At 30.4% G+C, this 27,801-nt stretch overlaps 1 protein-coding gene across 1 annotated transcript; it reads right to left on the bottom strand.

Annotated features, from left to right (window-relative positions):
- Nucleotides 1-208: 208 nt before the first annotated feature.
- LOC113511977 (pupal cuticle protein 20-like) lies at nucleotides 209-3,919 on the bottom strand. Its single transcript, XM_026895729.3, has 4 exons — nucleotides 3,783-3,919; nucleotides 2,285-2,433; nucleotides 1,015-1,260; nucleotides 209-387 (listed from the first exon to the last, which is right to left on the bottom strand). Exons 1-4 carry the CDS (start codon nucleotides 3,792-3,794, stop codon nucleotides 342-344), a joined length of 453 nt encoding a protein of 150 aa, XP_026751530.1. The 5' UTR covers nucleotides 3,795-3,919; the 3' UTR covers nucleotides 209-341.
- Nucleotides 3,920-27,801: the final 23,882 nt, after the last annotated feature.

The raw sequence follows: 27,801 nt of genomic DNA, 5'->3' as shown, positions 1-27,801 counted from the left end.
ACGCCAACCAATGATATAAAAAACCCCTGTTTGTTCTTTTACCATCCTAGGTATAAGTGTAAACAGCCAGTGCATAAATATAAGAAATTCCTAAATATTTTTTAACATTTTTATTACTCTTTCGTTTCTCTAAATTTGTATATATAATTTAATTTCTACAAAAATATCAATAAATCAGTATATATTTTTAATAAATAAAATTACTCTATTAACTTTTCAAAAATATATTTATTCATAAATTACACATCGTTAGTTAAATAATTAACTAGTAATAATGTTTGCATCGATATCACAGTCCATGTTCTGAGGTAAGCTGACACTTGTTATCTTATAAATATGACTTAATAGCGGTAAGCATTGCGCCCCCCGTTGTAAGCGCCGTTGTCACTGGAAAATAAATGTTGTATTTATATTGTTTAATTTCATAATTCATCCACACAAATTATTTAAGAAAATATTTTCACAATTAAAATGTGGTAAAGTACCAACTACCATTAGGTGGTTGTTACTTTACTATATATACATATCTGAAATGAGTAAATGTGTATATCATTATCGTTTCAGCTATCATCCGTCTATTGCTGGGCAATATGTATATAATTCGTATAAATTAATATCGCACTTCGGTAATATAAGTATCTCAATTAATAATAAAATGGCAACGCATGGGGGGTATCATGGGCGAAACAGTATACTCTGTTATGTTCATGGTATTGCTCATGTCTACAGGCGACGGTTGCCACTTTCCATCAAGTGAATCGTCAGCTTGTTTGCTGTTCTAAGTTGCATAAAAAAAAATAATAGAAAATTAATTGTTCGTTTTATTTAGTTAGCTAATTTTAGACCGATTTTTATTATTATTTTTTAATAAAAATTAGACCATTTATGCTGTTCCCTTATTATATTTTATAAGATATTAATTTTTTTTAAACAATATTTTAATTAAGTACTAAACTATAGTCTATTGCTATTTCATTTTTAAAAGAGGATTACATCTTATATAAATATACTTACGAAGACGGATTCTGCCTGTTAAACTCAATAGAACGGAGTATAGCTTCAGGGATGGGAGGCGGTGTAGGGATGTGGGAGCCAACAGGATGGAAGCCATTCTCATCAGCCGTATACGTCAGCGAGATCTGTTGCCCGTCAGGAGCACGGTAGGAGAATCCACCCTCGGCCGTCACAGCTAGACCTTCGGGGCCGGCCGCACGTGGAGAACCACTCTCACGGGCTGATATTCCACTTGGAGTATCGTAACTGGAATAGTAATTTAACAAAATAGATAAACATCCAGATTAAGCGCCGAAACCGTATTAAATTTCGGAGTGATATCTCAAATCTAGTTCATTTTTAAAAAAGAATAGAATTTAAAAAAAAATGGAAAAAATTTATTGGATTATAAATGTTCATTTCGTTCGTACTTATTTCTAAAAAGCAATATAATGCTGGTATCAAATATTTAAATGTACAAATCATTACCATTCTTGTATATTAAAAATGTATTAATAATTACTAATTTATTCATTCTATAAGTACTTCATATTTATGTATATAAGTGTCTTCATACTATTATTACGAATGGAAATCTACAATATCGCAACTAACATATATAGGTTACAAACATTATATAGTTCATGGCATTTACAAACTATTCGTCATAACACCCACGTAAATGGGCGTAGATCTAGTACGTTTATAAGGTGCATGAATATCGTATCTTTGTTGCCTATGTAATATTGTACATTACTTTTTGAAAATTTTGTGCCCTAGTCGCTAATAATCTACTGCAACAACTCTACAATATTCAACAAAAATTTTTAGGATCATTTTAATAGAATATTTTTTGCGTATTAAAATAGGAAGCCTATTTTTCTCTTTCGTTTTAACCCAATATGATCTTTGTTCAGTTTCTATGGTTGAAAACTTCTTTAAATGACTTTAATTTCATCATATATATAAAACCCCAGAAATTATGATACTAAAAAGTATAAAGACTGAAAAAGCATATATTATTAAAAGAAATAGAAAAGTAATACACCTTTTAAAATAATTATTAATTAGACATAATTATATTACATATAGATATATACTTTACATAACATATATGCATCACACCTGTCTCCCATTGCTATGAGTATCATCTGCATATTTCTGCAAAAATAATCAACGCCAAATGCTCCGATTCAGACTTCTGTCATCTCCTCCACATTTAACGACGTACTCATGCAAGCACAACAATTACTATATATATAATGATATCTATTTTAAAATAAAATAATACCTAAAACGATAAGTTCCATCGCCATTATTTATATTTTCGTACTGGGATGGAGGAGCATTGTATGCACCTGCGCCACCGTAACCTTGAGTCAGGTGATCTAGTCGACCAGCAGAAACAACCGCCACCAAAATGGCAGACAAGACAATACTCTGAAAAAAATAATTGAACTATAACTTGAACTAATATTACTGCAAACAAGTATACCACTATATTGACAAATTGCTCCTCAAAAAGAAAACTATTTTATCATAAACATTAATAGGTAAATATTGGTACGTTACCAATAAACGACAACAGATTTTTTTATCTATAAAGCATTATTTCGTTTCTCGTAAATATTATAAATTTTATCCCCAAACAGCAGTTTTCTGTTCTGCAAAAATAAAAATAGCAGCTTCAATTATTGCAAAATTACTGTAAAATGAGACCAATTCTGAATTAACGAATCGAAACGAATTAATCCTGCAACATATTCGCAAAAAATTCAGATGAAACCCTTTTTCTTTCAAAAGTTACTTAAAAATAACCTATATACATACAATATATATATATACAAATACTGTTACATACATAATCACATTTACAGTTTATCATTTTAAATACTCCAATTGTCAAGGAAATATTTATTTCACGTTAATATACAGTTTACACAATGAACACGGTTTCTTAGTACATCACATGTCTCGTGTGAAATATGCTCTATAATACAGAAAACAAAGAATATATATTATTATTGTACTTTATATTAAGTTATTCAAGTATACTAAATACAATAATACTATATCGATTTAGAACATCTATTTCAATGACGGGACAAATTATACCCACCAATTAAATTATATAACAACAACATACACTTAACAAAGACTGACGATATAGACTATATTATTTATTATTTTTCGGAAATCTACCAAGTAATATTTCTTTTATAACGGATTTCATAAAACAACTTCTAAAATTAAGTATCTAGAGTCTAAAATTAATGGATTTGTAGTGCCACTCATAAGTAATGAACTTTCAGCCCAAAATATCACTGCTATTCCTTCGGTTCATAAGGTTCATTGGAATTTCCGAAACGTCTGCAACATTTTATAAATATACTGGCAATTAATTTATCCATTTAATTTGTTGTTTTATTGATATAGTTTCCCTAGTAAATAAGACCCATTTTATTTGAAACGAAAACATGTATAGATATCTATTAAATTCCGGAAATAAAGTTGTTCTGAGTATTAACAAGGAGTATCTAGAAAATAGTTTTGAAAAAAAATTTATGTATTTAAATATTAGAATAATAAGTTTAGAGTAAAACAAAAGATATAGCCTCGACAAACTCTTTTCTCTATACAACAAATATAAAAAAATCTCTTAATTATGATACATAAAAATACATGTTTCTTTTTAAAAATGATTACAACTCATTGTTTTATTGTAACACGCCGATGCCGCGTCAAACAATGGCTGTTTATATCCTAGGCCGTACAGATTGTTTCCTTACCAGACTCGACATAGTAGTTCGTCAGATGTGTAGTGATGTGATAGTCCGACGAGGTTCACAGTTCGAGTACAGAATGCAGGGATGTTCACGTTTTATATCAGCCGAGTTTGCCCTTTCGACGGGTTGCCTCACCTTGCTCGTATTGTTGATCTGTTTAGATGAACCCCGGTCTTATTTATAAGATATAGCGGAATGTAACTGCTATTTGTATTTTTTTTTGGTTAATTTTCTTTGTATTAAGTTATATTGTTTTTCACATTATAAAATCATGTGTAAAACAATATAACTTAATAATATAAATAATAAATTAAAATTCAATGGGTAATTATAATGAATGTTTTGTTATTTTAATTAGTGCTTTTTATATATGTGAAAGTAAAGTTATTATTGTGATCACGGTTTGTGATAATGATTCTACTTCTGTATTTTTTGCGATATAATTGTTCTTAAAAAAAGTTCAAAGCGAAGTAAAAATATGTTTGAACAATAAAGCATACATGTATATAAATTGCTAGCTTTTTGCCCGCTACTTCGTATGTGTGAATTTCAGAAGTAGGAAATCCATCGAAATAAACCATAGCTAGGTGCCGTATCAAAATAAATTATACACCAAATTTTAAGTTAGACCTTTAGAAACACAATTGATTTATATTTTATCTATAGAGCTTGAGAAGCCTTAAAAGCAAGTAAAAGTGTTTTTGTCAGATATTTTATTAGTAGAGACTTTGATTTTACATATTTTAAAATTTTTGCTACTTATAATTTTCCGCGACTTTGCCCACATTTATCGGTATATAAATTATCCTATATATAATATAATATTAAATTAAAATATAATCTTCTCATGAACTAAATTTCGTTCGAATCTGTTCAACCGTTTTCGAGCTATTAAGAAACAAAAATACGTTTTTACAAACTTCTACATTTATAATATTAGTGGTATAGGATTTATTTCCTTCTAATTGAATTATATCATCTTTTTTGTTACATGCCATTTTTGTGCTATTTTCATTGGAACAAGAAGTTTCGTTACTAGAACTTCGTGGACTAGAACAATAAGCTGGTTCACTTATCCGCTAGTACCTATGACTTGTATACAAAATATTTCCCTTAGAGGGTACCAAGACGCCCCGCGGTGCCCCGCCCCGTGACTCCACATACAAGGTGAGGATGTTAACTACGCTAAGCAGTGTAAAATATTTTATAGACCAAAAACAACACGCTTCAAGCGTTCATTATCTTACAAATCCTGTCATACACCAATAATAATATTCTTTGAAAATGTTTGATTGAAAGCTACAATTGCTTGTAATAATATAATAACACAAACTAAATAAGACTAATATATATGTATATGTATTAAAATATATTATAATATGTATATTTTCTACAAGCTCGGCAATGAGCTAACAATACTAAAAGGATTCTCCTGGTATTGCATGCCTTCACAAATAACAGTAACCACTTACTATCAGGCAAGCCGTATGCTTTTTACCACCTCAATAAAAAATTGTAAATATCTACATAATTTTGATATATTTGCAAAACTCATGTGTTTTTCATAACCATGAAAACCTTAAAATAATCACATGCAAATCTCTAATCAGATATATTTAAGACATAGTCCTAAAATAAAAATAAGGCCCTTTTTCTAGTTGAAAATATTTTTTTTATACAACTTAGAATGGCAAACAAGCTGACGGCCCACCTAATGGAATACAATATCTTAATACATAAAAGTCCCGGGTCACACCGTTAGTTCACACTGATCTCGAAACCGTCAACCGAATTTAATGAAATTATGCATTAAATGTTTACTCCAGCTTGAGAAATAAGTTTTTATCACGATAAGATAAAATGGAGTCGGTATGGTACAAAGCAAAGTTTGCCAGGACTAAAAATTGCTTTATATAATCTAATAGGCACATTCCGATTTCCATTTGGTGTTCACAATGTGCCAGTATCAATATAGCTAGAAAAAAAGAGCATAGTCAGCTGCGATAACCTAGAATAATTATTGATGTAGATAAATAAAAAATATGCATAATATAGGTGTATGACTTATTTATAACAAAGAAAAAATATATGGAAAATGGAGACTTGTACATGCCGTATATATTACGTTGGTGTGATAAAAATATATGTATGTATGAATGAAAATATATGTATGTATGACGGGACGTACCAGTATCATACTGGTACGTCCCGTCGATTTTCTGATATTATCTACAATGAGAATTATTTACGACTCCACTTCGACGTTCATACTTTCAAGAATAGAAGAATAATTTTGAGCCAAATACTAGATGCCTATTACTATAATATCTTCATATGTATACTTAGTATTACTATTTTAATATCATACAATACTTTGTAGTTATAATAAATTAATTAACAGTCTGTAATAGGTTTTTTTTATGCAACTAAGAATGGCAAACAAGCTAACAGCCCACCTGATTGAAAGTGGTAACCGTCGCCTATAGACATGAGCAGTACCATGGACATAACAGAGTATCAATATACTCTGTTATGTCCATGGTACTGGGCGACACAATTGTCACCCATGATACCCCCCATGCGTTGCCATTTCTGAGGACTCAGGTGTTATTCCTCTGTACCTTGTAAATTCACTTGGTACAAGTGGTACTTAAATTGCACTACTCTTAGGCCGGAAATTTTAATCCCTAAAAAACTTTTATTTATTTAATATTGGTGTAGTAACGTCCATAATCAAATAAAAACTATTAAAATATTTTTCTCAATCAATGCTTACAAATAATTTTATTTGTAAGCAGTGCTTGAATCAAAAAATATAATTCATTTTAGCAGATTCTGTCTATTATATAGTAAGCTAAGACTTACAATAGAACGAATGCTGAAATATTATGCGATTATCGTAATTGTGTCAGCACCTATGATTTAAGCTTTTTTTAGCTTATATTTTGTTTTTTTTTTTTATTTTTATTTTTTTTATGAAACAAGGAGCAAACGAGCATGCTGCTTACCTGATGGTAAGTGAATACTGCCGCCAATGATCACTCACAACACTAAAGGCATTACAGGTGTGCTACCGATCTTTTAAAAAGGAATATGCTCTTTTCTTGAAGGAATACCACTAAAGTGATAAATAAACATACGGTCCACCTGATAGTAAGCGGCTACCATAGTCTATAAACGCCTGCATAGGAATTACGCGTGCGCTGCCGAACCTGAGGAAATCTCTACCTCTATTTTGAAGAATATAGATGATTACGATATAATAAGGAATTTATTTGTAAAAAATATTATTAACCTTTAACATCAATTCGATAATTAATTAAATAATTCTAACTAACAGTAAGATCTACTCTATTATGTACTAATATTATTTTTCTTTCTTCTCAACTCAATAAAAAAGCAGCAAAATTACAAATAAATTTTATAATTTTTTATATGTATTTAACGAGAATTAAACTACTTAATGTGCCCTAAATTAAATAGTAGACACATTAGATAATTCCAGTGAAATTATTCGTTGAATTCCACACATAACTACAATGCATTGCAATGCAATGTATGTCTCAACTCAACCTCAACAGCCAACAATTCTCCAACTTGTGTGAATTTATCTTGTATCCTCAAACAACACATAAGACAATAACCTGTCTACATACATACCAACAACTTATATTGAATGGATAATACACGCATCCATAACCACTTATGAATAGGGACCAATTACCGGCTAATTTTTCACAAATAACTGCTTAAAATAAAACTTGTAGGTGTACATATCTTGCATATGTAGTTTACAGCTTTAAATTCGTGGTAAATCAGAAGATTCGTGGAAAAAAGTTATTCAATGCAAGTAGCAGGTATAATGCAATATGCGCCAAATATAATATAAGGCGACAAGCTAGCGGCTAGAGGCTAGCTAGTGATTTAAACCTTTACATCATCCTAATCAATTTTAAGATATCCCTATCACTACATAGTATAAAACTAAGTCGCTGTTGCTGTCTGTCCGTCCCTATGTATGCTTAAATCTTTAAAACTACATACGGATTTTGAAGCGGTTTTTTTTTTTAATAAATAGTGTGATTCAAGAGGAAGGTTTATATGTATAATGCATGCATAATATTGTAGAGAAATACTGATAAATTTAGAGGTTTCTAATGTGATGTCGTAAATAAACACATTTTTTGCGCTTACATTGTAAACGCTGGCTGAACCCCACGAGATAAATCAAAATAATGTATCTAAAATAATATAATAATGTATCTACAGTATTATACATCTTAAGAAGGTCAACAAAAAAGTCCTCGATGGTATATGTCTATCTCTTAAAAATAACCCACAATAACCATTTTTTATTCTTTACATTTTACGGGTAAAATGGCTTATTTACGAAGTGATTTTAAGCAATACAGCATTAATTATTATCCAATTAAGTACCTTAAATACATTGTATTATATTTACAGCATGTAATTTAAATGAATATTTCCAAAGATATTACAGATTTAAAATGCAAGGACATAGCGGTGCCGAATTGCACCCGTGCGAAGCCGGGGCGGGTCGCTAGTTATTTATATATATTTATAAGTGACAAAATTTTATACACGAGTAAATACTTTAATACTTAAATACTACTCAGGCATATGCTTATGTCAAATGTTACAGCCTGGGCATTTCTTATGTACCTAATATTCATTCATATTCAAGTGACAATAAAATGCTTCGATCAAGAATGTTCATGTTCGTTAAACATACATTACACTGCTTTTTATTTAGAAATCTCTTTGAAGCATCTTTACGAATATGTTGTCAGTATATGTATGGTTGTAAAAATTATGAAGATTGTTTGGAAATATTTTACGTCTCATATTCTGCATTTCAGAACACATCTCAAGCTTAATAACGCTTAACAAGTACATTTTGAAAAAAGCAACTTGAATCATGAACATTTACTGATGAACGCCGAAATATTTCAACGAAAATGTTTGAATTTAGAACGCGAAATTGCGTAGCTGTAAGTAGATTTTTTACTCCGTTTGAATCAACACAAACAAGGTTGGAAATAACTTGCCTTTCCGGGCAAATTTCCCGCCTAAGATTAGGTGTATGTATATTTCTTATGGTATAACTTACCTACTCAAAACATCCTATTAATTTAGCAATTTAAAAGGAAAAATTACAAAACACAAGTAATTAAAAAGTTTTAAGTGTTCATTAATACTAATATGATAACGATGTAATTGCGAGTATGTTTAAATGCAATACAAGTCTTTATTCGTATTGCTTTCAAATTCCTAAGCGTTTATGTTTGTGCTACAATATTGCAGGTATCATCTTCCTACATTCATTAACAAAAGAGTTATTAAACATTATATCAGCCGCAATACACTACATATACAAATATATTATCATACACAGAAAATTTAAATAATTATTATGGTCATTCTGTATAAACAATGAGAATAAAACCTAATAATTTTGTGAGACACAAATAATAATATTATTTACTATTGTGCCTATATGTTTACAATTTCTTTTTATTTTCTTAATTTATATCTGTAAAAAGAAACTCAAACATTAATTATTTAAATGTATACGTTTACTAATTTAAAAAAAAATATGGGTCTATAAACAACAAGAGTTGTTGAGCCTCTTGCAAGTTAACACAGCCAATTAGCAAGTTAGTATAAGAAACTAAAATTTTTTTAATTTCGAATACATGTTTCTAGGTAGGGAATATCCTTAAATAGATGTTGCTTTCGATTTTATTCTGTACAAACCTTTTAATTCTTTTTTTAACTTATCCTTGTTAAAAGGCATATGGTAAATAAATAAACAAGAACAGGTTTAGTTTTAAATACGAAATCACAAAAAATACGAAACATTTGTGAATAGTAACTTACCATATAAATATACTGTTACTTACAATTTACAATTATCAAATTATTTATATAATCATATAAATTAATACACCAGAGGGAGAGTTTGTACAAAATTTGTTTGCTTGGGCACCTCTATCCCATTCGTGTTTCCACCGTGAAGCAGTTATGTTTTTATGGCTGTGTTTCGGTTTGAAGGGAGGAATATGGCAATGAATTTACAGGGTACAGAAGAATAACACCTAAGTCCTCAGGAATGGCAACCCTTGGGAGGAGGGTATCATAGGCCAAATAGTATGTTATGTTCATGGTACTGCTAATGTCTATAGGCAACGGTTACCACTTTCCATCAAGTGGGCCGTCAGTTTGTTTGCCATTCTAAGTAGCATAAAAAAAAATCCTAAGCTTAGTGAATATTATTTTAAATCCATACATTTTAGTAGCCGGCAGTACCAACGTTTAAGAAGGTTTGTTTAACACCGGGCACTCTGCCAGATTTTGCTTTGTACTAAGCTGTAAAATAAACGAGCAATCGCACAACTATCGTGGAAGTTTTCTTTGCCATGTATCATGACGCACAAGAACTTGTGTACAACAGGTTAAATGATAACATTATGGTTTATTTTATTTGTCTAGCTACAGGTACAACATTCTAATAAATAGATACACAGCAAACGGCAACAATACTTGGAACTCACTCCAATCTGTGATGTACTTGAGGGATAAAATACAATATTAATTATTCAAAAGTGTAATTTCGCCCTTATATAATTTATATAATAGTTAAATCTTATATAATTACAGTTCAGGGGGTCTACAATGAAATGAAATTCAGAATCTATGGACTCAATTTTGTATTTTTGTTCGTACCGAATTCGACACAGTAAAAGACGCGTAATGTTTCGTTACGAATAATATTTTAACATTTCTAAATAATATGTATCATGTAATTTTAACATCAAATTTGTGCCTCTGAAATTTCGAAAAATATTTCATGGTATGCCCTCTGATTTGGAACCCAAAAAATAATTAGAAACATATTCAAGAACGTTCAAATTTGTGAATAGATTTGTAACAATATTCATAACAGGAACTTAATATAATAATAATATCTTACAAAAAATTGTGTGGGACTCTTCCATAGAACGCTTATATTAATTTAATTAGTATAAAAAATTATATCTAGCAAATTTTGTACTCTAACCCCTTTTATAAATCAAAAGCAAAAACGCAATGATACCTGTTGCTATGCATGTTCTATGCGATACAAGTGAACACATTTTATTTTTGTGAAAATTCATTCATCATCATCATAAAGATTATAATGTATTCTCAGCAATATGATGTCCCACAGATCTCTACTTACAAGAAAAAAAACATATGTATATATACTCATATATAGCTGGCCACACGTCCCGATATATTTTTTCTTCCTTCCCTTCAAACCATATAAACTTTATAATAAATACATTTTTTATTTATTTATTTTGTACATTAGATAAAAAATATATACCTAATTCATAAAACATAATATTTCTATAAATAAATGTTTACAATAGTCCATATTAAATTAATAAATGTATAAAACATATTTCTTGATTCTGTTTTATGTTGTTTTTTTTATATGAAAATTTAATTCATATTTTACAGAGTCTAATTTTATCTCACTATATATTTTATTGTACACCCACAGTTTTAAAGAAGCTGCTCAAGTGGTCGGAAAGGTACAACGTGGTCATTATCCTGCGTCTGTAATGGTTTGGTGGGGCGTGTCTTATCAAGGAGTTACAAAACTACATTTTTATGGGAAAGGAGTGAAAACTTCAGCCGAAGTCTATCAAGATACAGTCTTGTATCGTGTTGTTAAACCTCTCAGCAATACACTTTTTAACAGGACTTTCCAACAGGGCTCAAGGTCTTGTGAACTGGTCACAAGGCACGAACTACCCAAGCCTGGCTTGAAACCAATGTTCTGGACTTTATGCTGAAGACTGGCCCTTATCTAGCCCAAACTTCAACCCTTTAGACTTCAAATTATGGTTAGTTTTAAAGGGCATGGCCTGCTCTAAACGACATGACGATTGAGTCTCTTAAAAAATCTTTGAGAAAATAGTGGCGAAATTTTCCTCGGAGACAGTGCGTAAATCCATAGATCCGTGGCCAGATAGATTAAAGGCCTGTATTAAAGCCAAAAATGACCATTTCGAATAGAATATTTTATTTATTTTGCTGAGACTTTAATAAATATATAGGTATAAATTTTAGTAAAATTACATTACTACATAAAAAAATGCATTTTCATTTGTAATACAATTTATGGCTAGATTAGATATATAAATGTGCGATTAACGAGTATACGTAATTTGCTACTCCCTAAGAGGATTCATGTAGAGGACATTTAATTAATATATTAACATCTTTATAATCTCATGTTACATCAATAAACAATTAAATTATTCTGTCGTAAAATTGTTGGCACTTGATGGAATATGAAGTTTTTCTTTATAAGTGCAGTACTCTCGCTATTCTCTATACATTCATAAAAACAATTCTCAAATTTAGAATCTTTTGAAAGTTGTCGACTCTCGACAATTTTATTTAGAATTAAATATACTGCAATAATATAGGCGACTCTCGATGCTTATGGCAATGCTTACTATTCATGGCTATATTTTTATAGAAATATAATGTATATAAAAAAGAGGAGCAGGTACATACAAAAATCTTTAAGAATTTAAATTCCAGTTCCTATTATATAAAATAAAATTTTACACTTTTGTTGGTGTAAAAGTGTAAAATATTTACCTAAGACTCTTTACCAGGATATTATGTCTAACCCAGGACACAATACCCTAATGATATTGTTTCTAACAATTGATTTTTCTTAAGGTATATCACTATATTTAACAACCAAATGAATGTGTGAATTTCAACGCTGATCTTGTTCATTATTTAATAATAAAATCTCGATAAAAAATCTTAAAAAAAGCAATGTTTATCAGAAATGAAAATCCAAATAATATTAATATTGTATTTTATTAAATTTTAAATCGCCTATGGTTATCCATCGACCATACACTGAAGCAGAACCCTGAACTAGAATAAACTAACTGCAGACACGCTGTCCAGACGCGCGATCGATGACCTTCAAAACACTATTCAGGATTGCGTATTATCAATCTGATTCGATTCGTGGAATCGAATCATCGATATTCTAATCGATTGATTGTAAATACGCATTTGTTGGCAAACATGTTTGTAGAACATTACACATACAGTACGCTAAGCGTGCCCATTATTTTTCTTCTTGATACGGTAGTAAAGTACAAAAGTACTTACACTTGGAAATACCATTATTAATAAAAAAAAAAAATCTGTCTATACGTACAATAAAACTATATCGTGAATAAACTTGATATACCTACACCAAACCCTAAAGCTCATTAATATAGCAATTGCATAATTTTATTTTTCTAATACAACTAGGTAAGGTGAATTAAAAAAAAATCACATTACCGAAATATAAAATAGAAAAATGATTAAAGAAAAATGTACAGCTGTAAAAAAATTTAAACTTGGTGCATGGCATGAGATACCCAATCATAGAATAAATTTATACCTACTGTTTGTAATAAAAAAAATATGGCAATAATACAAGTACATCGTATTCACTTATGACGAGAAATTATGAGGGGATACAAAGTTGATAACATATATAAACAAAATACCTCTAATATTGAAATATTAAAGGGCTGTACCTACACTTTATATTAATATGTATATGGATATGATCAATCTGTGTTCGAAATTTAATCCAAATCCATTTTAGACGCTTATGCGTACCGTAATTGAGTAGTCCGAACTTTAAATTACTACCCAAACTTTAAATTGCAATTTTACGTCTTTGGGAGGTAGTTTTCCTACCTTTCCTATATTATACTTAGTCTACATAATAAATCATATCTGACTAAATGTAAATATCATCAAAATCAATTCATTCTACTTGATTTTCATTGATTCATTGTAAAACAAGAAAAATAAAATAAAAAATGTTTTGGTCTTGGTGGTACAAGTTTTATGGAACAATATTCAATTATAATCATTTACTGATATAGGAATGAAATCCAAGTCCGGCATTCTATTTGCCATTGCTATGCAAAACATCAGTAAAAAGAATTCTGCAAGCTGCTAGATATAATATTCATAGAAATCAATAGACATATTTTAATATTAATAATTTAAAATTTTATAAATAATAACAAATTTTATTGCGTACAAAGTGTAAATGATACATGTTAATTACATTGATGTTTAAATAACCTAGATATATAATTAGAAATAAGTAATTAAAAAATAAAAATATATTTGAAGATAAAAAATTTCTTCGAGATCACTGCCAGCTGGTTGCGTGCCTAGGATACTTGCTGCATTTCCACGCTGAATAACAATGGAAATGCGTTGATCAAAGTATAGGCCAGCCTTCTGGTCACCAGAGATTTCCACCAGCCGGCATGAAATCTCTATAATTATATAAAAAATAATATCTCTATAATTTAAAAACAAAAATTAAAAATAAATTCGAACTCATCTGTACCTTTAAGACATCGATCAATTTGAACTCTATCTATATTGTTTTACTGGTTTCGAGTTGTTGAATAAATCTAAATAATGTAAATATATACGTTTGTTCACATGATACAATTACCCGATTCCTGTATACATATAGTATACATATGTATAATCATAATAAATACTTATGACTATACTGTATAGTATTAAACTTTTGGCGGCTCTCCAATAAAACAATCAGACGTAATTCCTTAAAGTACATAAACACAGTAAAATTTATTTTACTGTACTTTTTTACAATCAGCTCTTATTTTATTTGATGTGTTAACCAGCTCTCGTTGCCCGTTTATTTCCAATTAAAATAATTAATTTCATGTAATCAATTTAAAAATCGAACTAACATTTCAAATTACCCGCATAATATAAATATATACGTAGGTAGATTAAAGCTAAACGCACATTAGGAGCACATTACAATAACACCGCCCGCTGAGCTGCATTTCAATCGCAATTATTATGTTTATTAATTGAGTTATTCAAATAAAGAATATGTCATTGAAATATTGGGAACGCATTATCCGGATTCTTTAGACTGGAAATTTTGGACCCAACGAAATATTAAACGAACCAACCAAAGAACATCTTCTTCGAATACATGCGAGCTGTATCGCAACATAACATAGTGCATAGCAATTTTCATTTTCATACATTTTCTATGAACCACTGCAAATTATGCAAGCCTCACCAAGTCTCATAAAGGATAGTTGTTGAATGTTTGAATTTGACTACAAATATTTTTAATATGGCCTGCGTCATTGTTTTGGAAGACGTATTAATATTCGTACTAGTTCCTTATATTACCTATAGTAATTTATTCAATAAACGTTATGTTAACGTGGTAAATTTTTCAAAAGACTTACATGAAACGTTCCTAAAATTAAATAATATATTAGAAAATGTAGCTAACAAAATCAAAATATTATGTATACCTAATTTTGTATTGCCATTTAATCCGGTACGTCTACTAATATGCTCCGGTATAATTTTACAGTACACCGCAATTCAATCAGTACTAGTTTAATATACGCTTAGCTTAAAGAAAGTACGAGTACAAATCTAAAAAACTGTAATATTAATTTTCCGAGTTAATCCAACAAACAAAAATCATATTTATTAGGAATATAGACGTCTCGTTCAAATCTGAATTTGGTCCTTTAACTATATCAGAGGGAGACTTTGTACAAAAGTCGTTTGCTTGGGTACCTATGTCCCATTCGTGTTTCAACCGTAAAGCAATTGTGTTTCGGTTTGAAGAGTATGGCGTGAATTTACAGAATACAGAGAAATGACAACTGAATCCTCAGGAATAGCAACGGAAGGGGGTTATCATGAACGAAACAGTATACTCTGTTATGTCCATGGTACTGCTCATGTCTATAGGCGACGGTTACCACTTTCCATCAGGTGGGCTGTTAGCTTGTTTGTCATTCTAAGTTGTATAAAAAATATATATAAATCGATAACTAGTAAAAACAAAATATAATATTTATATTCATGGCCAACGCGAACTCCCTTAAATTCGACTATATTTGAGATGTCCACCTTGTCTTTGGAATTACTAGTTAGTGCGTCCCTCTTAAAACGGCACCATAGGCCTAACTGTAGTTGTCAACCCGCCTGCCAAGCGTGGCAACTACTGGCAAAACCCCCCACAATGGAGGAGGCATATGTCCAGCAGTGGACAGATAATGGCTGAAATGATGATGATGATGTAGGTATATTATTTAGCTTTTTTTTTCGTAGTTATCTTTCTTAGTTACGAGTAATGTATATATTGAATTTGTATGTTTTTAATGTACACTTATAAAATAAACATACAAAATTGTTTGTAAGTGTTTATGAAATATCCATACAATAATAAAACAACAATAAAGGTTTATTCGTGTATTGCTCGCCTTGACATTTTGTTGTGTTTTGGCGCTACGGTGGAACACTGCAACGAATACAGTCTCTCTCTGAATACTTACATATTTTATTAAAATAAACTAACATAACCGTCCGTAATTTTAAAATTAAATTTACCACAGGGATGTTTTGTACAAAAACCGCCTACATGAGTAAATCTGTTCCCAGGAAGCAGCTATGTTTTCATGGATCTGCTTTAATTTGAAAGGTGGAGTATTGTGGTGAAATTACAGGATATTTTTTTAAACCACCGAGGTGGCAAATAAGCGTACAGCCCACCTGATGGTAAGCAGTTACCGTAGCCTATATACACCTACAATAGTATGAGCATTAAGTGCGTTTCCAACCCTAAATAAACCTTTTTATCCCTGAAGAATCCCATGCTGTAGTCTCTTGGAAAAACCTCAACAGGGAACTCATTACTTAACCTGAGCGTTCATGGGAAAAAACATGGTATGAAGGCATAATATCTTAATTCTTAAGAATCGTATAGTTAGATTTAACAGTTTATCCAAAATGTTACCCATATCAATAGGCGGTAGATACCGCTTTTTTCGTAGTCATACTGTTTGCCATATTAAGTTGTATAAAAAAGAAGGCTTTGTATTCCGAAAAATTATAATTTGTAATCCGAAAATAAATTATGGGAGCCATGTAACAACCATTTTCCGGAATCATAAAATGATTTATTTCAATATTTAAACCATATAGATATCTACTAATCTTATTTTTTTTTAATTAAATGTACAAATACAAACTGACAAAAATTAATAAAGTACAAAATTTAAGTTATTTTTTTTATTTTTTATTTTTTTGTGTAATTTATTATTTTTAAGTAATTGTACATTTGAAACTAATAAGTAACAATTAGGTGTTATTATTAACTAAATAAACTTTCTTTAACTTTTAAAATTGAAGCAATAGGTATAAATAATGATACTATTTATTACATTTATATTCTATAACTCACAAACGAAATTGAAAATTCAAACTACACGTTCAATTCAAATATAAAATGCTAACAAAATTCAATGCATTCCATGATGCACTATTTACAAACTTGTTCGCGTTCGGGGTCTGACCGCGACCTTTTCCTTTTTTCTTTTCTGTAATAAAATTTAAAAAGCAGTCCAAAGAAAGAAAGAAGTGTTCTTGCGTCTCGTGTACAGCGGCGCCTGCGCATGGCGGCGACATTGTCAAGGTCGCTCGAGGCCACCACCTCGGCACGCTGTGGTAACTCCACGCGGTCCACACTACCGGATTATTTAAACATTATTTTTACCCAACTGGCGAAGAAAGGAAAGTAATGTTTTTCGGTTATATGTACATAACTATATTGAAATCTTTGACACTGCATGTAGTCTAAACAATTGCATTGATTTTTATAAAATCGAGTGTTGTTAGAGTCGTCTTAATTGTGGAAGTGCTATGTGCCACAATATTAATAGTATAAATAAATAAGGTATTCATACTAAGCCAAGAACATTAAAATCAGATTTTATTAGACTACGCTTGTTTAAAATAAAAATAACACTTATTACATTTTATTATTTTTTATATAACTCCATTATTTTAATGGAAATATAATATACATAATTTATATAAATCATATTGATATAACATTTAAATAAATATATCAGTGTCCTAATGTAAATAATTTTAAACTTTACCCATTATATATTTTTTTTTAATTTTCCATTTTATTATATTTTTGTTTACAAGAACCAGCTTCCATAAAAGTTGTCTTTAAGTAGGATACATATTTAAGGCTGATCTCAATTTCTTATTGTCAATCCGCGACGGGTGTGAGCCTGGTGCAACCAATATTACATAATCGAGCGAATGCGATGCGTTTCGTTGCGCAAGCGCCGTGTCCGGGTATCGTAACGGTCCGCGGGCAATCCGGAATGCCGGCAATTTGACGCGGGTTGCTTCATCGCACTCCACACATTTGTTATTACCCGAAGGTCGTTGTAACGTGAACATTGCATTTTCGACGTAATTAATATAGTAATGGAAACGTACAACGCGGTGCCACCTGTGTGAATGCGCCCCTATATTTACATGCCGCATGCTGTACTGAAAATCATAATTAAGCAATGATTTATTGCATTTTGATATAAGGTATCCTACTGTACCATGCCATCTTTTTGAAATGACCCCGCTCCACATCCTAAGATCCTCTGTTTTAAAATCAAACCGTTCGAAAAGGATTGGAACTCATTGCACTCGTTAACTACATTTGCCACTATGAGCCAAATAACTTAATAATTCGAATTTCTTCGACGTTTCGTCCTCCACGTTGAAGCCCAGCCATTGTACACTATCATTATAAACAGAAGGGAAATATCATCTTCATTTATAAAAAAAATATACACTCACATCTATGTGTATATATATGATCTGATTGTGTTTTTGTACATATAAAGTTGTGGTACTACTAACAGAATTAACATAACAACTTCAAGGCCATAGAGATTAGAGGATCACTCTTGACCCCAACTTCTTGTGTAATATTATATTATCTGTGCCCCAACTACGCTACGTCACCTGTACACACGTCGATATATATGTATAGTGTGTACACATCACCAACCACTTTCGCTAATGAGTCTGCATAACCGAGCACCACTCCACGGATGTAGCTCAAATAACATTGGGCGCGGTGTGCGTACACACCTAGCTACCACCCTGTAAACAATTTGTAGGTGTCTAATCAACTATACCCTTCAATTGATGTATTAATTACTAACTGTAACTGGCAACTTTGTCTACGTGAATTAAAATAAAAAATATTACTAATTTTATATCATATAGTAATATGAAAGTTAATTTGTTTGTTCTTAATGACCTAATGAATGAAGCAATAGCCTAATTTTATCTTAATAATATGAATAAAACTGGGAGTTCAACTTATATATTGGGACAATTCAGGTTCTTATAGTCTATCTGTTTACCAAATTTCATTTAAATTCGACCGAATTTTATTATTATTTTTTCATTTAAATTTTAATATGATTAAAAAACCAACATAAAAACATTTTCAATTACTATCACTTGTACAATTCATACTATATTCCGCGATTAAGCATGTATAAATTGAGGTATAAAAGACCCTGTATATTAAATCGGTGTTTAACCGTTTAGTTGTCATAAAGTCTCGACATATAATGAGTCACCCGTTCCTATCCCGAGGGTATCGCAAGAGGCAACTAAAAGAACTTAATGGTTTAGGGATAGACAACAGCGTCCCTTTTTAAAGAGCATCAAAGCCTAATTGCAGCCAATCCATCTACCGAGCATGGTAACTACTGGCGGTCTATGTTCAACAATGGAATAATTTGATAATGATAATGATATTAAATCCAAAATAGGGTCTATATTTTTATTCAATTTTATTAAAATCCAACTAACCATTTAAGCATTACTGAATAAAAATCATCTAAAGTAGGAAAGAAATAGGATTAGTAGAATAACTATAGTTCTAGTTAAGAATTTGCTACGACAATAAGTACGTACGAATAGGATTAATAATTGTACCACAGAATAGATATCCAATAGATGGCAGTATTCGTAATTTAGGTCCAGATAGATAGATACTCTTTACTATTTTCTCCAAAAACATTAGTGAATTTATTAAAAAAAATACAGTACGGTAGATACTTAAATAATAATCTAAAGTTCGTCATGAACAGATTTATTTTTATGTAAGTTACGTATTATGACTAGTTTTAAACTTTCCGTTAGCTATTAGCTAACGGAATGTTTGAAACAGATAAAGGTTGCGCACTTGCAAATTAAACCAGTTACTAACTTTTCTCTGCTTTTAAAATTCTGCCAATGCCTATACTTATCACTACAAATACGAATAACGCTGCAGTTTACTAATATAATCTTCTACAACTCCTTCGTTTTCTCATGTCATCTCCTAAGATTGATAATTATAACCATCCCAACTTCAGACACTACTACGAATAGTTCCTATCCTGTCAAATTGTAAATTTTTTAAATTTCTAGATTATGATGACACGTCTTCGAATAAGAGACTATATATAACATTATATATGTATACGTATATATTTACGAGAATTTTATTAAATTATTAAATTTGACACGGTGCTAATTAAGTATCTATAATATCTAGGTCAATATATGTTTTGTTGCCATAATAAAAATAAAAATTTCAGCAATATATAAATATTTGTTTACATAACATTGGAATTAAATATAAACATAAAATATATGTAGAAACGTTCCAATGATAGATGTTATGTCTATGCAAATTTTTAAGTCCATAAATTTATATAATTTATGAGATCGGTGGAACGACGGTACTCGTGGTTACCGTTAATAGATTCTTAAACCGACGTAATGCTGATATTAGTCATCATCCGTCACGGTAAGATGTTACTGTTATACGTACCTAGTCATTATCAGTTAAAAATTCGATGACCTTAACTCATAGTACAGCCGTTGTGAAAAGCCAGTTTTAACAGCAGGACTAAACTACTTTAAACAGGAAAGTGTATTGTCAATTTATACTGATAGGAAAGCCACGATTTTATAAAGTAACAAACTTCGTCTCTGTTTAAGTCTACAGTAATAGGCGGAATAATAAATTATTAAAAAAGAAAATAATTTCCCGCCATTATCGGCTTCCAATTATTATTTGCTGTAATTTACATTGTAACATTGTAACAACTTTGTTATCTTTTGCATAGCTTTTTCCACAGATGTGTTCACGAAACCTGAGGACCTACCACGAAATGTTTTCCAAAATTTTTAAAACACAAATTTGATGTTAAAACTTCATGTTTTTGTAAAAGTTCAAGATACACACCATTTAAAATTATTAAAAATGTTAAAATATCTTTTCTTTGGGCTTTTATAATAGGATTTATGACAAACAAAATAATAAGTTCCATTTACTGAACTGATTTCGGTATGAATAAAACCACAACATTGAGTTTGAAGGTCGTAATTTGTTTTCATGGTAAATCCCCTGTACAACTGTTTAAATTAAAGCAGGATCAAAGAAAAATCTTTGATCTCAGTACATAATTAGTGATTGTTCAAATTACAATTTTAAGTTAAAATTATAATTTGCTTAAACTGTTTTGGTTTGGTAAAAATGTTTATTTATTTATTTATTTATTTAATACATCAAATCCAAAAGTACATGTATGTGACAACTGTTTTTTTAAATAGCCAAAATTAAATTAATTAGCACACATACATATACATAAATATATACCGACATCTATGCATAAACCTACATATACATACACATATACATACAATATACCTACACATATAGATCAAAGAAAAACTCTTTGATCTCAGTACATAATTAGATGATTGTTCAAATTATAATTTTAAGTTAAAATTATAATTTGCTTAAACTGTTTTGGTTTGGTAAAAATGTTTATTTCGTTTTTATAAAACAATAAATAAGAAGGTAGTTAAGTTTGATATTTGTTTAAAATTGTTTTGTTTTTGATACTTTTGTTTATTTTTTTATACTGTAATTTATCCAATCAGATGCCTTTACAAAAACGGTTATTTTGAGAAATCATTTAAACGGTTAGAGTATAGAATTGACTTCATGCTATAATAATAACGAAGTTTTAAAAAACATGATATTGGATAAATAGTTAATCTAAAATAATATTAAATATTTTGCTGATACTAAAAAATGATCCAATAGGTATATTTGACTCTCCCCTAAGTATCGTGAAATAAAGCAGACATGAAAATCCTAGGTTTAAAGCACAGATAATATAATGCTATTAGGTACCAGTTAAAAATAGATATTGAAAGAGATTTCTAACTGAGACATGGCATGAATTAAGTTCAACTTATAATATTTACCATTTATGCTGTAAAATTGTTTCTTATACCGTACTTAGGTAAATAAAATATAAGTAAAAGGAAATGTATGAAATGAACCTTTTTTCAAATGTACAGCAACTATTGACGATCCAGAAATCAAATATTTATAAGTTAAAGGCATCAATAAAGGAATTCGGAATGTTGTACAGATCAAAGCATATTCCCAAAGGTATCTATCTATATATAAATAGCTTCTTACAGCTGAAAATTGTTCTAAAAAACTACACAAAACACACTGTAATACACAAACTACACATAACAATAAATATTAATAAATATATATATATATAGTATTAATTAGTTATATAAATGTATAGTATTCCAGTCAATTGTATCTCTTTAGTGTTACCATATGTATCTAATATATTTTCAACATATCTTTCATAAAAATAAGTCTAATCTATTATCTATAATAAAGAATAGTATTTAAATAAAAAAATTACTGAAAAACAAAAATCTAAAGAAAAAAAATATACTTCAAACATTAAGTCTTTGTCTCGTATTTAGTTTTGCTTAAAAATTCTTAATGTAAATTGTAATGTCATTTAATTTTTTTTCTGTTTGTATAAAATGTATTAATAAATAATAGGTAAGATTTAATTGTAACTAAATAATTTAAAAAGAATATTTTTTCTACGCTTGAGTGATAAAGTTAATGTGAAATCAGAAAAAGGAAAACAAATAATGAAAATTTTACACATCAATAACACTGTGTCGTCGACGCGTACAAAAAATTATTGGGTACAACAATATACGACGAATCATAAATCACATTGTTCTACTTTTATTAACGAGCAGTCAGTCAAATGACAAAACGGGTGAATAATCTGATTTGGAGATAAACGGCGGAAATTCTACTCGTGTTAACAATTTCAAGACGATTTAGGTACATCAAAATCCATTGATCACGCGAAACGCGTTTCCTGTGCTAATCTGAATTGGGCCGGAATAGGATCATTTCGCATTCAAAACAGTTCCTGAGTGCATGCAAGATAGTAGGAAGATGGCAGTTAGCGCTTTAATATTAACATTTTAATTCCAACACCCGGGGTGGTGGTAGTTACATAGTTGCATTTGCAAATTATGACTACTTAATATACCTAACTCGGGAATACAGGAAGTTCTGAATTTATCTGAATTATTTCTGTCAATACGCTATTATTCATACAAATATGATACAGATACGGAAACCTTCACTGTAATTTATTGATTCTTTATAAAACTAGCTGATTTTGATGCACTTCTACTGTAATAAATTGGACATTTCATACTGTCACTACTAGATAAACAGCTAAGATTTAAACCTACGCAAATATGTGTGTATGTATTATATATACCGACTGTGATGCTTTCCTTGGTCACATTTGAGTCACTATACTTATATTAATTAATTGAAAAATCAGTTTAGGGCCCTTTAAGGCCCTTTAGCGCCCTTTTTAAGCGATCTATCCAGGTCTCTAATCTACTTCTGTTTATATTGTAATAAGCTAGTAATATTGTTAAAATATTAAATTAGATAATTATTAAAGCAAAAATTTTAATTTGTCATATTTAAATAAGTTGCATATAACTATGTCCTTTGAAATACTTTTAATTCTATTATTTCAAGTTAGTCAATAGTATTGACTGTCAACTTTATGATTTCTGATAAAATGTGAAATTTTATCTTATTCATCCAAATTTCGTCAACATACTCGTATTAGAATTTACTACCTATAAAGCTAGCTTTCGTACTAGTTTACTAGCTTTATTAAGGATCTTTACCAATACCAGAGGGTTTATTTAATGTAACAAACAAAGATTTGGTGTCTACAGATCATTTCACGTCGCAGCGTTCAAGGGTAGCGACAACTTCGTCAAAACACTCCTAGATATAATTAACTACATTGCGTGTGGAACCTTTTGCATCTAATCACGAGTCGAAAGCTGACCCTAATTAAGAGATGAGATTTCTAATTACCTGGTTAGGTACATTTTCATGGTATCGCCGGAAGTCTCGCATTCAATGTTTCCAATGCTCTGGAATGCGCGCCCGTCGCCGGCGATATGGCGCCGCGACGTGTGAACTGCACTTAAGCCCTGCTTGCAACATAAATGACAACTTTAGCCTGTTCTATTTCGATAAATATATATTAGACGTGCATATTGTAAGATTAGGATTTCCGAAATGGTATAACCTAAATTATTATAACTGTGTACTAGAGGGGGGGAAGAGATTATTAGTAATGGAATCTAGCTGACCCATTGCTAGCAATACACCCTTTTAGGTCGACCTCCACGCGGTTCCTCCCGGAAACCATCGTTGTTATTTCTAGGGGAATTCGTCACAATGGGCTAACTGACCTGCTTTCATCTTCACCTATGATCCCTCACTTACCATTCCATTATCATCCATTAAAAAAGGAACTGTATACTACACTTAAATAATATCAGTACTGTTTCGATATCTATATATTAGGTTCCTCAGATATTGAAGTCAGAAAAGGCATCATCCATTATCCTTTCAATATCGCCTATACAAGTCTGATACGAGTATCTCTATTCGTTTCAGTCGGGTGCTTCATTCCAATATACTTTATTAGAAAACCGATATTTAAAATGTCTTTTATTGAATCAAAATATAAGTATTATAACTAAAATATCTATATATTTTCTGTATATTATTTACTATTCCTACCATGTATTCACTTGAATATTAGTATAGTATTGAAGTTTAAATACACATTGTATATTATTCATATCTATAGCAACGAATACCATTTTCCATCATGGCGTTGGTCAACTTCTAAGTATCGTAGAATAAAAATAAGGTACACTTAATCTAATAGACGTTCTTAGATATTTTAAAAGTAACTCTGTAAGTACTGATAGAATGCATCTGAACATAGAAGCAGAATAGAGTAACAAAGCCAACTTCGAATGAACTGTCTAGGGTGAAATCCAATAAATTGCTGATAGACCGCAATTCGTGCTGGGAGAGAAGGACGGCGATTCTCTTAGAGCCTGTGTAAAGTAATACACAAATTTCGCATGCAGAGTGCATACAATTTAGTTCTAAAACAACAATTAAACTGATGACTTTTAGAAGTGAAACATAAATGAGATTCAATCTTCTAATTCTCTAGAGAACCATTTTAATGATTATTTTAACAATCATTACTTATATTTTGATAACGAGTAACAACTTTATTGTTATAAACATTATTAATCGTGCAATTTTAGGATAACCTGTTAGCCGATTATCTCAAATTTTTTTTTTAAATTCAATTAATCATTACATAGCTAATTGACAAGTTATTTATTTCATTATATTATATTATTTTAGAAAGCAGGTAAAATACTAAAACTACTATGAGTATTTTATGGTTTAACGTGCCGAATTCTTAACTATTTCTACACTTTTGATAAAAAAAAAAAATTTAACGCATAACAAGTATGGTTTCAATAATTACTAATTACTAAAACGCAAAATAGGGATTCAAAAAAATCGTAAAAAATATCAAATATTATTTTAGATTTATTTCAACTCCAAAAACCTCACTTAATACTTTGTATATTTTCTTTTACAATTAAAACTGTCAAAATGTCACCTGTCATCCGCACCAATATATATATACCCAAAATATATTCAAATTAATTTTTGGGAAAATTTAACAGTGCAATATTCAAAGGAAATCGGCTATCACAGACAATACGTTGACATTTTCATTAACATTACCATACTCGAACAGGTTTGTTAAATCTTTGTTTATACATGTATGTTTGTAAATATTATAAATGTAAAGCACTTCACAAAACTTCTCAATAGCAATAGAAAGATACTCATTTAGAGACTATAAAAAATAAGTAGACAAACAATATCAGAATTTATCCAATTATTACCCTGATATAAACTATTACCCTGTTTTACAAAGGTAAATGTATTTGTTATTTTTTTTTATTTTAAAGGTAAATCAATACTGATTCGTAAATCTATTTTTAATAAGTAATTGTATCTTTGAAAAAGGAATTGTCTATCTGCATATGTAAGGCAGAATTAGAGCTTACCACATTACCTGGGATGTCCATACGAGATAATTGTTTTCTGCATAACTAGCTGCAATTATGTAACAATTTCTTGTTACATAATTTCGCCTTACCTATAAATCGATCTATATTTTCGCCCACTCAGTTGCTTTCTACACTATTGTTTTCTAAGAGACAAAGCTTAAGGATTTCACGGCTATTCGAAGCCGATTCATACCAATCACGCTTTCGCAGATCATGAGTCAGGATGCAAGATAATGGTAGGTAGTTCAATAAATCTGCTTCGGATAAAACAAGTTTTAATTTCAAACTGTGGTTAGCTCAACCGCGTCGTGACTCACTATAAATAAACTAATTGGAAAAAAATTCCTTTTCCAAAGCCTCTGTGGTCTAAGAATGAAAGAGATGCAGATACTAAATTAAACATACCAGTGACACCTTAGTGAGTCATATAACTGGGAATTTAACACATTGGTGTGTCGTTTAAAATGTCATTACCTACTAGCCCTAATAGGCCCTTCCGAGATATAAAGCTGTTATCTCAATATTATCACACCTGTGGCGCCGCTACGTACCAATAGAGAATTTTAGCTATTGGAAGTCAATTAGGAAAGCAAGTGTCAAAACAAACTAATCTACAAATTATTATCATTGATATATGTACTACCTGTCGGTATTATATCACAAATGCTACAATAAACTGTATTAAATTGCAATGGCAAAATGTAACGTTCGGAATACACAGAGAAATTTCCAGGGTCATCAGCTAAGCAAGTTATACTTACATATATATATATATATATACCTGTCACGCCTGTCTCCCATTAGGGTAGACAAAAGATAAGGAATATCAAATGCTTCGATTCAAACGTATATCTTTCGCTTCCTCTACATTTATCCATCTTTTCATACCCGCTCGCCAGTTAAGGGCACTCTTAATTTGACCCTTCTTCAGCACGTCGCCTATTTGATCAACATACGTCCGTCTAGGGCAACCTTTCTGGCATCTTCATTCATTCCTTATTCTCTATGAATGTCTTTCGTGATCCTTCTTTCATCCATCCTCTCCAAAAGGCCAAACCAACGCAACATTCCTTTTTCAATTTTTTTTCACTACATCGTCTTTCAATCCACACTTCTCCATATTTCATTATTCTCCCTATTTTTACTCTATGTTTTAATATAATACGAGTACATACATATTTTTTAGAACTCTCACCTCCACAGCATATATCCTACTTTCATGCTTCTTCTGCCATATGCATGATTTGCTTCCATACATGTTATCACAATTATTAACCCAATTTATTGGACTATAGGTATTTTATCCCAGCCGAACATTAACTCGTGCCATATCTTTAAGCCTTAATTATACCTAAGAAACGTATATTCATTTCAGTACATAGTCATACAAACTAATATAAACACATACAAGCACTTGTAAACAGAACACTCGAGATTCTGACGTTTTGTTTTCCATTGCTGTCTCACCCATCGGCCCCGCACCGTCTGCCCAAAACGTACATAGTGATTGACCATGATTTTTACCTTTATACACTAGACACTTAACACTTGTTTCCCAACTAATCGTAGAAATACAATCCAGATGTTTTAAACAAAGAATCTATCAAGATATCTGTATTTAAATCTAAGTAAGTGATGATTCACTGAAACGAACTGATTCTGTAAGAGA

This window comes from Galleria mellonella, unplaced genomic scaffold, assembly GCF_026898425.1.
Source record: "Galleria mellonella isolate WM207_F2 unplaced genomic scaffold, CSIRO_AGI_GalMel_v1 utg139, whole genome shotgun sequence".
Lineage (NCBI taxonomy): Eukaryota > Metazoa > Arthropoda > Insecta > Lepidoptera > Pyralidae > Galleria > Galleria mellonella.
This window is presented reverse-complemented; position numbering and strand designations above follow the sequence as displayed.